This window comes from Gopherus evgoodei, chromosome 11, assembly GCF_007399415.2.
Source record: "Gopherus evgoodei ecotype Sinaloan lineage chromosome 11, rGopEvg1_v1.p, whole genome shotgun sequence".
Classification (NCBI taxonomy): domain Eukaryota; kingdom Metazoa; phylum Chordata; order Testudines; family Testudinidae; genus Gopherus; species Gopherus evgoodei.
Window position 1 is genome coordinate 17953272 of NC_044332.1, and position 14662 is coordinate 17967933.

The 14662-nt window shown below is 42.2% G+C and overlaps 1 protein-coding gene across 4 annotated transcripts in view; it reads right to left on the reverse strand.

Moving 5' to 3' along the window:
* ADAM23 (ADAM metallopeptidase domain 23) overlaps positions 1–13445 on the reverse strand; it is a 202705-nt gene extending 189260 nt beyond the window's left edge. For 2 of the 4 annotated variants that reach the window (XM_030579908.1, XM_030579909.1), the window contains exons 1-2: positions 13049–13444; positions 11710–11936 (exon numbers count right to left, since the gene is read on the reverse strand). In XM_030579908.1, the coding sequence (XP_030435768.1) occupies positions 11710–11936; positions 13049–13220 (399 nt within the window). In that variant the 5' untranslated portion in view covers positions 13221–13444. Of the gene's footprint in view, positions 1–11709; positions 11937–13048 lie in introns of all 4 variants that reach the window. The other 2 variants (XM_030579907.1, XM_030579906.1) reach the window with 2 other exon arrangements.
* Between the last annotated feature and the right edge of the window lie 1217 nt (positions 13446–14662).

Here is a 14662-nt window from a genome sequence, read left to right on the forward strand (position 1 = left end):
CTGAGACCACTGCACGCATCACTGAGCAAATAGGAAGGAGACTTTCAAAATTCCCAAGGAATTCTCTTGTAGTTGCTAAGTGCTGAGAAATACTGTATTCCAAAGTCATACTTTATCCCACCAGCTTGGAATTCATGGCAAACTGTTCCCATCAGCAACTATTTCTTCTGGAATTCAAGAATGAGAGCCTTTAAATTTCTCTGTGAGCTACTGACTTATGGGTCTAATAATAAGAAGAATGTTTATGAACCCAGAAAAAAGTCAACGGCTATCCAATAGGTATGTCCCTTTTCTTCACATAAGTTTAGTGCTAATTCTTTTCCAAGGACTACCAATTAACACTGAGTATTAGAGGCTCTTTGGATTGTGTTTTTCTGGCTACTCTAAGTCTAGGACAGTTAAGATCTGTCCTATGCTGGGACACCACAACTGATATTTTGGCTTGCTCCTGGCATTTTGTGAAACACTGATGTCTCATGTATTCTTCACCATGAATCATCTTTCAAGAACTACAGGATAACAAAATTGCCATAAGCTGTCAACTTTGGTGAATTCTTCTGTCATTGCATGGAAGGCTAGATGTGGGACCGATATTAAAAACAAACAAACAAAAAACAGTGTGAACTATATCTTACAATCCTGGATACAGTGGGTAGTTATGAATTAGCACAACTGTCTATTTTAATCAGTTCTAATTTTTATTGGGAAGCTATCAGGACACTCAAAATGGTACCAATAAGTGATTCTATATAATCGCAAGCTTCTGCAGAATCTGGGTAACCAACAAGACTCCCTGATAAGGTTTAGCCACCATCACAAACTTCCCTGGAGCATATTTTACAATAGATGTAAAGGCACGAGCAATCTCTAGCATGTAAGAGGCCCCCTATCTGTATTTTTACTATTTGTTACTGGAGACAGTGGACTGCGGTTGTCTGAGGCTTAAAAATATCAAGTCCCTGCAAATATTTTGTGAGCCTATGATCAAATGTTCTCTCCCTATTTTTGTATATTGGTCCAAGAGTCTAAAAGTCATCTAGAACAATATGCTAGAGGTTTCTAATCATTTGCACGTAAATGAACTATCAGCACATCCAGATCATAGCTGCCAACATCTTCCACAATGGCTCTAGATTTAGAAACAGCACAAAATGTATAGGGATATGGTCAATAAATTTTTTAGATCCTTAAAAGCACGTTCCTGTGCTTTAAACCAGATTCGCAGAGCAGTTCATAAGAAGCTTGGCCTTTTGAGAGTAAGCTAGATATGAATTTGCTCAATAGCTTTAACATTCCAAGAAACTGCATAGGTTCTGAATTCTTTTAGGTGGTAGCATTTCAACTATACTTTGATAAAGGGGGATCGGAGGGCAGATCCAGATAAAATAAATCACATGGTCCAAGAACTGTAGCTCAATTTTCTGTTTAGTACATTTTCCTCTATTTAATTTTAATCCAGTAAGTAACCTCAACTGCCTTCAGAACTTATTCCAACCTTACAGTATGATTTTCCTCTAACTTAGACTAAACTAAAATGTCACCTACATACACTTCCACTCCCTTCAGCCCTTGCAGAATTTCTTTTATTTTCCTTTGGAAGATTTCTTGGGCACTTGTGACACCAAAAAGAAGCCACAAAAGCCTTATTTTCTGAGTATCATCATGGTTGCAAGTTCAGCACAAAGAACTTGTAAGAATTCACAAGTTGCACCTAGGTCCCAATTCAGCAAAGTACTTACACACCCGCTTAACTTTAAACACATGCTTAAGTCCCACTGAAGTCAACATACACATAAAATAATGTTACAAATTGTGTTTAGATACAAAGTAAATAGGAGATCTGTGACGGGTTAGACCCCCTTTGGGATGCCGCCTGATGTACTGTGGTTTCACTGTGCTCCTCCTCTTGCTCCACCAGCCTGAATTCTCTCTCCCTGTGTCATAAACAGATAGTTAAGGGTTAATGTCTCTTTTACCTGTAAAGGGTTAAGAAGCTCAGTAAACCTGGCTGACTCCTGACCAGAGGACCAATAGGAGGACAAGATACTTTCAAATCTTGGTGGAGGGAAGTCTTTGTTTGTGCTCTTTGTTTTGGGGGTTGTTCGCTCTTGGGACTAAGAGGGACCAGACGTCAATCCAGGCTCTCCAAATCTTTCTAAACCAGTCTCTCATGTTTCAAAATTGTAAGTAACAGCCAGGCAAGGGGGATTAGTTTTATTTCTGTTTTCTCAACTTGTAAATGTCCTTTTTTGCTGAGAGGATTTTACCTCTGTTTGCTGTAACTTTGAACTTAAGGCTAGAGGGGGTTCCTCTGGGCTATACGAATTTGATTACCCTGTAAAGTATTTTCCATCCTGATTTTACAGAGATGATTTTTATCTTTCTTCTTTAATTAAAAGCTTTCTTTTTAAGAACCTGATTGATTTTTCCTTGTTTTAAGATCCAAGGGGACTGGATCTGTGTTCACCAGGGAATTGGTGAAGTCCCTCAAGGCCACCCAGGGAGGGGAGAGTTTTGGGGGGACAGGAAGTGCTCCAGACACTGACTTCTGGATGGTGGGAGTGTACCAGATCTAAGCTAGTAATTAAGCTTAGAAGTGTCCATGCAGGTCCCACATTTGTACCCTAAAGTTCAGAGTGGGGAAGGAACCTTGACACCCCGTTTTGCTGAATTAGGCTCTCCAGCCCTTTGCAGCACACACAGTGAGGTCAGGGGCCCACACCCAACTGCAGACACAGACTGAAGTCAGCTCTGTGTGAGAGGATTCACCCAGCACTCACATGCACACCCCTTTTGGGGAATAAACTCAAAATAATCTGTCTTATGATGTACAGAAAGATCTGCACGGCACAAATTCATAAAAATTTTTCCCCCTCCTTCAATGTGAGGAGAGATATGCACAACTTCTCCTCCTCATCTCCCTTAGAAATTGCATAAACTGGGTTTAATAATAAACAAAACAAATTTATTAACTATAAAAGGCAGATTTCAAGTGACTATAAAGGATAGAAAATAGAACAAAGCAGATTACTAAGCAAATAAAACAAAACACTCAAAACTAAACTTGATTCACTAAAGAAACAGGTTACAAAATGTAATTTCTCATGCTAAATGTTGAATTAGGCAGGAAGCAGAGTTTCTGTAGCTCAGAGTTCCAGTTATTTCCTCTTACAGTCGGGACCCTTGTCTCAGTCTGGACTCACCCCTACCTTTCCCTTCAGGTTAGTTCCTTTTTTCCCCCTCAGGTACTTTCAGCAGTCCTTCTTCTTGGGTAGGCAATGTAGGAGAGTCTAGATCAGGGGCCAGCAACCTTCAGCACAAAGTCCATCAGGGTAAACTGCTGGCGGGCTGCGAGACATTTTGTTTACGTTGACCGTCTGCAGGCACGGCCCCTCACACCTCCCAGTGGCTGTGGTTCGCTGTTCTCAGCCAATGGGAGCTGCAGGCAGCGGCATGGGCTGCTGGGATGTGCTGGCCGCCGCTTCTTGTGGCTCCCATTGACTGGGAACAGCAAACCATGGCCACTCGGAGGTGCGGGTGTCATACCTGCTGATGGTCAAAATAACAAATTGTCTCGCAGCCCGCTAGCGAATTACCCTGATGGGCCGTGTGCCAAAAGTTGTCGACCCTTGGTATAGATTAAACCTCCCCTTTCTCCCCTCAGACTTAAAAATTATTTTCCTAAGGCAGGAAACCTTTGTCTGATCCGCAACCATCTACAGAGGAAAAGTACAAGCAGTGTTCAAGGTGGTATTTTGTATCAGGTGATAAGACCTGGTAGTGTCACATCTACATCCCAGGATGCCTCTCAGGAAGGAGAGAGATTAGTATCTTCAGTCTTACTGTTTCTTCCTAACAGCCCATCAAAGCTGTGATGACCGATTGTCTGGTGGGTGTCTTGCAAATACACACACAGTTGTTGTTACACAGTCAATATTCCTAACTTTAGACACAGAAATGATACATGCATACAAACTGGATAATCACATTCAGTAAATCATAACCTTTCCAACGATACCTTACATGAGCCATCTTGCATAAAATATATCTTGGTAATGCCATATACATATCATAACTATATTTCTATGAAGAATATGGGGTATAACGTCACAGGATCATTAAGGTCCCAATCATGCAAAGCGCTGAGAGTGCTCAGTACTTTGCAGATGGTTCTCAGTATTTCTCATAATCAGCCTTACCATATGCCAGCCAAGTCTCCAAGGGCTTTTCTACACTTAGTGCTGCAACAGTACAGCTGCGCTGCTGTAGCGCTTAGCGAAGGTGCTACCTATGTCAACAAGGGAGCTCTTCCCGTCAGCATTAAGTACTCCACCTTCCTGAGGGATGGTAGCTGTGTCGACAGGAGAAGCTCTCTCATCAATATAGCACAGTGTACACCAGGAGTTCGGTCAGTATAGCTGCATCGCTCAGGGGTGCGGATTTTCCACAACCCTGAACAACATAGTTATAAGAACACAAGTTTGTAATGTAAACCAGGCCAAGTGCCATACATGTAAAAATTACAAACTTACATATGTACAAACAAACTTTACATGATAGATCATGAAATTAATTAGAGCACTTATATTAAAAAAAAATTCTGAAGTGCCTTCATTAGTGCAGTAACGTACACATGAAACAAGTTATAAAACTCTGTTTTAAAACTCAGGATAGGTGCTGTGTTTGAGAAGGGCAACCTTAACTCTAATATTTGAAGATATTGGTTTGTTTGGGAAATATTTTTTTAAAAACATATACCTCGTATTCTTGAAAGCCACTGCTTTGAATAGTGTTTATAATGTATGAGACCATTTTCAATCCAACGGCAGATAAATTAGGGAAAGATTTAATTGACATATCAGGAGTGAAGAGCAGCAGGCCTGACTACATAAGTAGAAAACAGAGACATAGTATCATCTCATCATAAGATACTACACAGTCTCTTCTGAGGAACACAGTCTTCCAAAGGATTATTTCAACTGGAACTCATTTTATTTGCATGAAGACTTGCTTCCTTAGGGTTTCATCTGCTCCTGCTTACTTTTCACATAAAAGTTTATCTTTTTACTAACTGTAATTTTTAAATAGTGATGCCTGGGAAATTACTGTTCATCTGTATTGACAAGGTGCCCAAAGACTTAATTAGAGTCAGGGCCCCCAGGATGTCACATTCTATACAAACATAGAATCCCTGCCCAATGATTTATAAATTTAAGACCCAGATGGTAAACGCCTCCTTATACAGAAGTAGTCCTACTGACTTCAACTGAACTACTCATATGAGTGACTTCTCACTATAATGAGTGATGGGTTCTCTGTATTGCCCTAACTTAATGATGCAACAAATAAATTAATAAATAATAGCGGGGGGAGGGAGGAGGATATGGGCAAAAATAACAACTTATATGCTGCCTTTCACCCTATGATCTCAAAGTACTCCACATTAATAAACTTCATAATACCCCTGTAATGAAGGAATTATGCTCAACTTATATATAAAGAAATTGAAGGATGTAGCTTCCCAAGGTCAGTCAGTAGCATGGGAGGAATAGAAGCCAAAGTACTGACTCAAACTCCTATTCTAAATACTCTCTCTCCAGGAAAATTTGATTTTCTTACAAACAAAATAGGAATATTTTAATGTCTATAAAATATTACACTTGCATGCATCTTTCTGGGATAATACCAAAAGGTGAAGGTGAATCTAAATACATTATAATGCAGTACAGGTGTGCTATTATCCCAACCAAGAACATGTTCTATTATATATTTGGTAATTTTTCAGAAATAAAATAGGTTGCTAGCCTGATGAGCTTCTCAGCCATGGAGCCAAAAAAGCATTCAGGTACCAAAATGTTTCAAAATATTCTGCTTGATGCTGAAGGAGAAATACATTCAACATTCAGCGCTGCACTGTCTCTAACTTAGAAATTCAAGCTTTCATCTCACCAAAAAGATAATGACAGTGGATTTCTGTCTAGGATCAGAGAAAAATGTGGAAGATGAGAAGACAAAAAAGATTGGGAGGCCTTACTGATAATTTACACTATTTAGACCTAATTATGGTGGCCTTTCAATGAAGAGATGATAAACAGAAAAATCACTGGGGGGTACAAAGCCTAAGTAAGGGGTCCCCAACCTACTGCTCGCGTTTGCCATGTCGCCCGCTAGGGCATCTATGTGCGCCCGCGTACTGGCTGGCGGACAAATATCCACCAAAATGCCGCCGAAAAGCAGCGTCATCAAGAGGTGTCACCACCAAAATAGCTGCCGAAAAGTGGCGTCACAAAGAGGCATCTCCGCCGAAATGCCACTGATTTTCAGCAGCTTTTCAGTGGCGACGCCTCTTGACGTTACCACTTCTCAGCAGCATTTTGGCAGATGCTTGTCCGCCGGCCATGGTCCTCGGTAGCTTGTCGTCCGGCGCCCGCCACCCGGAAAAGGTTGGGGACCACTGGCCTAAGTAGCGTAAGATGCTTGTGCAAGCATATACAGTAGATTGCAAATACATTTAAAAGATACACAAATAGTTTGTTTACCTAACGAGACAATCAGCTCTGCTAAAGACTACTTTTAAAAAAAATAAGTGTGGTAAGTTTTCAATTTTTAAAAATATTTTTAAATGGTTATAGCACTTCTGTACACAACCAGGCTTGCAGCAGTGGAGACTAAAGTCCTCTAGCCACAGAATATGTACAGCATACCCAGTAGGAGTGCATGATTCCCCACGCTGCACTGTGGCTGTGCCTCAGTCATGACCTGATGTATCAGGTTGTTTCTTCTGTTTGTCTGTTTAATTACCAGTACTTGTATTACAGTAGCAAGTAAGGGCCCCAGGCAGGATCAGGTCTTGATTATGCATTTACTGTAAAAACATTTAAAATAGAGTGTAAACTCTTGGGTCATGGACTAAGTTACAATGATAACAGATGACATGATAACAGTGGTCATGCATCCACCACACAAAAATACAAGAATTAAAAGAAACCACCAGCGCATTACACATAAACCAACTGCACAGGTGTCATTACCTTCTGCCAGTCACTGATGTCCTAGGCCTTATTTGTACTGATGAAATATAGATTAAAAGCTCTGTACTATATCCCATTACTAATCTTCATGATCCACTCAGTCTCTCACTATGTTTTATGTAATTATTCATCATCAATGTTTAGTATACTGTAGTATATTTTGTTGTTCATAAGACATTTGTATTTATGAAATACAGTTTTTCATATAAACGGATGTTGACAAATGATTTAGACCCCAAAGATGATTTAAGTCCCCACAATTTAATATCTATAGGAAATGTTTTAATGAAATACTTCAAATTTCAGTTATATAGCTTTCTTGTTTGTTAGATATCCCCCCCAGCATTCGCAACCCAAGCACTACAGAAAAGAACCAGAAAATGAAAATTGACTAGACAAATAAGTTAAAACAGCAGAAAGAGTTTTTAAATAATCAGTACTGTCACAAGTGTAGGACTTTAAAGTAAGGACTTAAAAAAATATATATAGGATCAAATTCTCCTCTTAGTTACACCAGCGTGATCCTAATTATTGCAACTGGGTTATACCAGTATAACTGGGAAGAGAACACAACCCATTATTTTTATCTTGACAATATCTCTTTAATTCATATATATCTTCCAAAATAGTCATCTTGTAAACACTTTACCATCAGGAAGAGATTTTTAAAAGAAAAAAAATGCTATTTTAAAAACCCTTCTGCATTGCTCTATTTCTCCTCCGACATACACCTCTCATTTTACACGCTAATGTATCCATAAGCTTTGCATAGTGATTCAGCATTTAGAAGGTATTCAGGCCCAATCCCACAGCCAACCATATGGGGAGCTCTCATTCCCATTAACGTCAATGGCAGCTACGCAGAGGGCTTACAGAATTAGGCCATTCCATTCTAGGCACTTCAGTATCAATTACATATAAAAGATGCAATAAAACAATGCTCACAAAACAAGATTTGGGGTCATTCATCTCATTAAAATGCATAAAAATATCAAACATTTCTTTCCTTAACTAATTAGCACATTTTAAAAAGGCTGCCATGTTTGCCCCCTCGCTATTTACACCTAAATTTTCAATCCTAAAAATAGACCTCTTGTTTCTGATTTTAAAAATTACTAATTTATCACTTACAATGTGATCACCTCTTTACAATAATTAATGAAAGGCAATTCCTGACCAGAAGGCCTTCCAAAATAAAACAGACATATGAAAAACAGAATGCAGTGGGAAATCCAAAGGTGCATATAACTTGCTTATTTGTCATTATAATATCTGGAAAAGGATTTTAAAAACCCACTCATTTCATGTGGTAAGGGCAGCACTTTGGCAAACTGTGATTGGGAGATTATGCATTTTTAGTGAATTTTTGTGCTGTCCTCCATGATACAAACACACAGGAGGAGGAAACAAACAAAATGTTGAGGGAGGAATTGTTGGTGGAGTGGGCGGAGTAAATGAAAAGAAGAGGATAGGTATGGGACAAGCTACAAAATATAAGCTCGACTGGAACTGTCAGCACTTTGGAAGTACAGTTGAGCAATTTAAACCTAATGCAATGCACAAGGGAGAATCCAGTAAAAGCACAGTCAATCCCATTGCTATGTGAAAGGGATCAAAGTAGTGGAAGTTCAGCTCCAAAAGGGCAAAAACTCATCAAGGAAGAGAGCCAACAAGATACGTTCTGCTTGACCTTCAAGCTTACAGAAACTCCCCTGTAAGAATATTGCATAGTGGAGCTAGTCATGTCAAAGGGGCACAGCTGAGTGGAAACGAGAGCCACTCTACACAGTACTCCGCCCTGAGCATACCCATTGAAATTAATGCTACCAAGATCAGCATTAACTCCTGTAGAGTTCTGCTCCATCAACTGTTTCTACACCGGGGATTCTCAAACTTCATTGCATCGCAAGCATCTTCTGACAACAAAACTTACATGACCCCAGGAGAGGGGACTGAAGCCTGAGCCCACCCAAGCCCCACCACCCGAGGTGGTTGGGCAAAGCCCAAGGGCTTTAGCGCTAGGTGAGGTGCCTGTAACTTGAGCCCCACCACTCAGAGCTGAAGCCAAAGCCTGAGCCCAGCTGCCCAGGGCTGAAGCCCTCGGGCTTTGGCTTCGACCCAGGATAGTGAGGCTTGGACTTCAGCTTCTGCCCCAGCAAGTCTAATGCCAGCCCTGGCAACCTCATTAAAATGGGGTCACAACCCACTTTGGGGTCCCGACCCACAGTTTGAGAATCACTGTTCTATACAAACCTGAGGTGGAGACTAGGGCACAGGGAGGTAAGGAATGGCATCAAAATTCCTTAAGAAATAATATATATGGAAAAGCAACACAAGGAGAGACTGGTAAAGTGACTGGATGTGTGGGTACTCCAAGACCTGCAAAATTTCCCCACAAATCTCAGATCAACTACATTATTCCCAGACCTACATCCTCAAATCTTTCTGGAAGCCTGCAAACACTTTATTCCGCATACTCCACCACCCTGAATTTCCACCTTGGGTTTTCCCTTTCTGTAAGAAGTCAGAAGAGAAAAGAGCAAGTAAATTTGGAAGATACTAAGGAAAGAGAATAAAGAATTTCTAATGAGCAACTACATAAAGGAAATCTATTTCCATAGAAATCTAGAAAAGCAATACATGAAGTCAAAGATAGGCAACGATTATAATACAAAGAGCTTTACCAAATTTTGTTTATATAATAATTTTCTTAAAGAGGAGCTGGACAAATGGATAAATGTAGATACCTCTGGAAATTGTTCAGAATCCAGCATCAAAGAAATGTGTAGATGAAATATTTTTTCTATGTGCTAGTGCTACCACTCCTTTTGGGAAACATGCCATATTATTCCCTACCATTTATCATTTTGTAAAATACTTCAAACTTCCTCTCCCTCTACCTCCACCCTCCCTAACCTCCCACACACACACCACAACCCCATGAGTCCACACTTTGGAAAATGACATTTCAGTCCTGTGAGATACTGTGATGTCATTTCTGCAAGTAGCCTAGTAGGAAAATGAGGCTAACTAAACAGAATTCCAGCAATGGACTCACTTTTCTATAGTACTCTAGAATATTGCTAGAAATGGCATGAGTAACCATCAGCACCTGCCAGGATCTTGTATTCTGTGCTGAATTACCTAGTAAGCACCTCCCTCCTTATTAAACCATAATTAGAGACTCAGAATAATTTTAAATGAGAAGGCCCAAATGATATTATTTATAATTAGCTCAAAATTACCATAAGCTATAAAATGTTATACAATGCAAGTCAAAATATTAATAAATTCACAATCATTTATTTAAATAACATCAAGCATAGGGAATTTGTTTGATCTTCGTAGAAATCTAATCTAATTCAATAGGAACACCAATGCATCAGAGTCTCATAGCAGTATTCTAGACACAGATCCAACTTTTCATGATAAGAACAGAGACATTGATCTCTTCTTTCATAAATTCATAGACTTAAGGTCAGAAGGGACCATTACGGTCATCTAGTCTGACCTTTTGCACAATGCAGGCCACAAAATGTCATCCACCCACTCCTGGAACAAACTCCTAACCTATGTCTGAGTTACTGAAGGCCTCAAATTGTGGTTAAAGACCTCAAGGTGCAGAGAATCCTCCAGCAAGTGACCGTGCCCCATGCTGCAGAGGAACGCAAAAAACCTCCAGGGCCTCTGCCAATCTGCCCTGGAGGAAAATTCCTTCCCGACCACAAGCATGGCGATCAGTTAAACCCCGAGTATGTGGGCAAGACTCACCAGCCAGCACCCAGGAAAGAATTCTCAGATCCTACCCCATCTAATATCCCATTACAGACCATTGGGCACAAATCCTCTTCACTTCCCAAAATGTTATCTTTTTAATGCAGAATCCATGGGCAGGAGTAAAATTCCTTCATCCTTTTTCAATGGAAAAGCATTTTTCAAGTAATATAAAATGGCTTGAAAGAGATATTTTGAGGTATATTTACTTCTAGACCAGATCATTACACAAAACCAATACCATATTCCTAAATCACACACCAGTTCAGGCACACTTCTACTGACCAGCTCAGGTTTATAAATCTGTATCAGCATAAGATTAATATTAAAGTAACAATTTTTTTCAGTTTGTAATTATAGAAGTGTTCAGTTTCTGACTAAAGATTTTGAAAACTGGCAACTTTTATAATTATTGTTAACGTGCATGCATTAGCAGGAAACCAGAATTTAGTTCATTTAGCAACACTTTGAGTTAAATGGTCTCATGTTTAAAAACAAGGCAAAGGCCACAAATACTTGAGTAGTCTAGCACAATTTTAAAGAGTATTTTGCTGGGTACAGTATTACAATTCAGATTACGTCAAACCAATGTGATCTATATTGGGATTATAGACCAAAAAATTGCTGAATTGTGATCCAATTCCACAACTTCCCTGAAATACCAGGATTAGGGATATGAATCTAGAATTTCAAATCAGGCCTATCTTTAAATTTCCATAATTATTTATTTCTTAGTGGAAAAGTATTCTAGATTAATTGTGAGGTTTTTTTTCTTTCACTTCTAAAAGTGGTGCAATGACCTCCAAGTCTTGGTGTCCTGCTAAATAAATATTCTAAAGTAATACAGTTCCACAACAGATACTATTACTTTTAAGCTACTGTACATCATCTCTTTTGTCTCTACCTTGTTGTGTTTCTGCTGGTGTCTTGCCCTAGTGTCCAGGATACGGTAAGGGCTTTCAGAGTCTCTGTTGATATAATAGACCAGTCTTGAAGGCAGTGTGATTTCTTTCTGGATTTCATTGCTCTGGTTGTTATTCTTACTGCTACTGCTGTTACTCTGTAGAAATGTATTCTCTTTATCTGACAATGCTCCTGCTATTCCTCCTGCAGTTTCATTCCAATGCAGAGCTGAGGAAGAAAAATAGCCTGCCATAAACTAAAGTGCAGAATGTGTCTCTTTCCATAAAATGAAGCTAGAGATATGTTTTGCTGTATTCCAGTGTATTATTCGCTTAAAGAGAAATAATAGGCTGCTCATTAATGCAGTATGTTTGATTTATTTTTACACTTCAAACGTTTTTCTGCTATCATGTATTATTTAAATTCATGTATATTTTCCACATGCAATCTCGGATGTTGAGTATTTTAAAGCCTTTCATCTTGGGGGGAAGGGAGGGGGAAATCTCTTAATAGACATGCAGTCCTCCCTTATACTTCTCTGTGCTGGCTGCAGACGGGCACACTGTGCTGTAGTGAACCATGCATACATCTGTGAAACTGGTGGGAACACTCCCCACTTTCCTAAGACAACTTGAGTCCCGAGTTTATGTGCACTGAATGTTAATCAATTCCCTTTACATAAGGGCAATTTTCCCTATTCTTGTAACTTTGAGAATGCCAAGAGCACTTCTAGCAGGCAGCATTCCAGGGTTTTCCTGCTCAAGCCCCCATTTCCTTTCTGTTCATTTTCAAGGTATCTGGTATCAATCAATCTGGCAAGCAATAGAATAACAGTAATAATAATAATGGCATATTGGAAACAATTGTATCCAGCATTCTGCATTTCATTTAAATGCAGCTGAAAGGAAACCAGACCTTCAAAAACATATTGTATTTTCAGATATGTTCTTCCCACAAACATCACAAAATACCCTCCCAAACATTTTTTGTTTCAGCTTCATCAAAGCATTTTATACATGTCCTCCCCCCCCCCATTGAATACAGGATTTAAAGAGGATTTTAACCCATTACTGCTTGGTATTTTTAAAATGCACAAATATAGATATACACCCCATATCTGGAGATATGACAATATCATATGGGGAGATATGACAATTACTATTAAATGCAGAAAACAGGCTGGCATAGAAGATTACTGGGGTGGGTGAAATGGATAGATGGACAGATCTCTCTTGCACACCCACACACCTGTCTCTCACACACACAGATGGACAGATCTCACACACACACCCTGTGTCCCCTGTGCCGGCTGCCGGCGCCAAGGGCAGCTTTCTACCCACCGGTGGCTGCAGCAGCCCCCCAGGACTGGAGCCAGGCGGGGCCGGAGAGGAGCAGCAGCCCCAGCAGCAGCTGGAGGCGGCACGGCGGCCGGAGCCTCAGGCAGGAGGCGGCTTCGCGGAGGCTGCGGCCGGCAAGGGGCTGCCGCAGGGCGCTGCTGCCAGGAGGCTTCATGGCTCATCGCTCCCGGGGCACCGCTCTGACGGGGACTGGGGGCGGCCGCAGCCAAGGAGCCGGGGACTGGGCTGCCCCTCTGCGGCGCGGATCACAGCCGCACCGCCGCCCTCATGCTGCCCCGCGGGGAGTGTCTCTGGCGCTGTCCGCAGGGGGCGCGGCGCGGCGCGGCACCCCAGCCCTTCCCTTCTCCTCCCCACAGGTCCCAGCGCCGCGGCACCAGCTCGTCTGGCTCCCGCCTCGCCGCTCGGCTGCTAAGGGCTCTCGCTGCTGACTGGGCGCGCGCGCCGCTTCGTCCCCCTCTGCCTACCTACCCACCCAGTCATCTATCGCTAGCGCGCGCACGGCGCCTCCTCCTCCCCGCTCTTCCCCATCCCCGGCGCGCGCCCGCACCTCCTCCTCCATCGCTCGTTCGCCTCTGACTGTTCTGAGGCGCGCGCGCCCCAGCCCCGCTCCCCTCCCCACAGGCTTGCAACTGTCGCTGCGCGCGCACGCAGCGGGAAGAGGCGAGAGGGTCTCGGGCGCAGAGGTGGGGAAGAGCGCGCGCGAGAGACAGTGGCTCCTGGCGCTGGCTGACAAGACGGGCGGGGCGCGTGCTTCTTCCGTGCAAATGCAGCAGCAGCCCGGCCGCACAGAGCGCCGAGCCCCTGCCCCGGTCCCTGCTGCACGAGCGGGCAGAGGGGTAGCTCCCCCCCACACACACACCGGAACGGCACCTCTGCCTCGGCTCCGCAGAGCTCTGCCTGCCTGTCTCTTGCCAGTGGCTCACAGCACGGATTTACTGGTTGCTTTGCGAAAGGCTGAACGCTGGACTAAGCATCAAATTGGACTCCAACTTCTGCTTATTAAAAGAAATGCAGTGGGCCATCTTCTTATCCTGCGGTGTAACCAGAAATGTTCATTCTTACCACTTAGGAATTGTTAGGGAGAAGTTGTATGGCTTATGCTATGCAGGTGGTCAGGCTGGAGGATCACGATGGTCCCTTCTGCCCTGGGAATCCAGGAGCCAAGCCAACTCATGTTTCAGAATTTCAGATTTGCATGACCTGGGTTCTTTCTTCGTTGCAATGAAACCAAATTTGCTAAATATTCTTGGAGAAGTCAACATTTGCTGAAACAATGGATCACTGCGTTTCCAAAAACAAAATATGAAATTGACATTCTTGTCTGTTTCACTGAGCTACTGCAGGGTTCCCAGGATCTGCAGTTTCAGGGTATGACCGCTATGGGGCTTACCCTGGGACCAGGGAGCCTAGGGCTTCCCGTCTCTCTCGGCTCCCCAAGTCCTGATGCAGAGCTGTGGGTGTTGACTAGCAGGGCCAGTTTTAGGCCTATTCCACCAATTCCCCCGAATTGGGCCTCGCACCGAAGAGGGCCACGCGCCCAGTGAGAATCCCTTCCCTGGCTGGAGTCGCCTTTTTAATTTCTCACCTGGCGGCGCT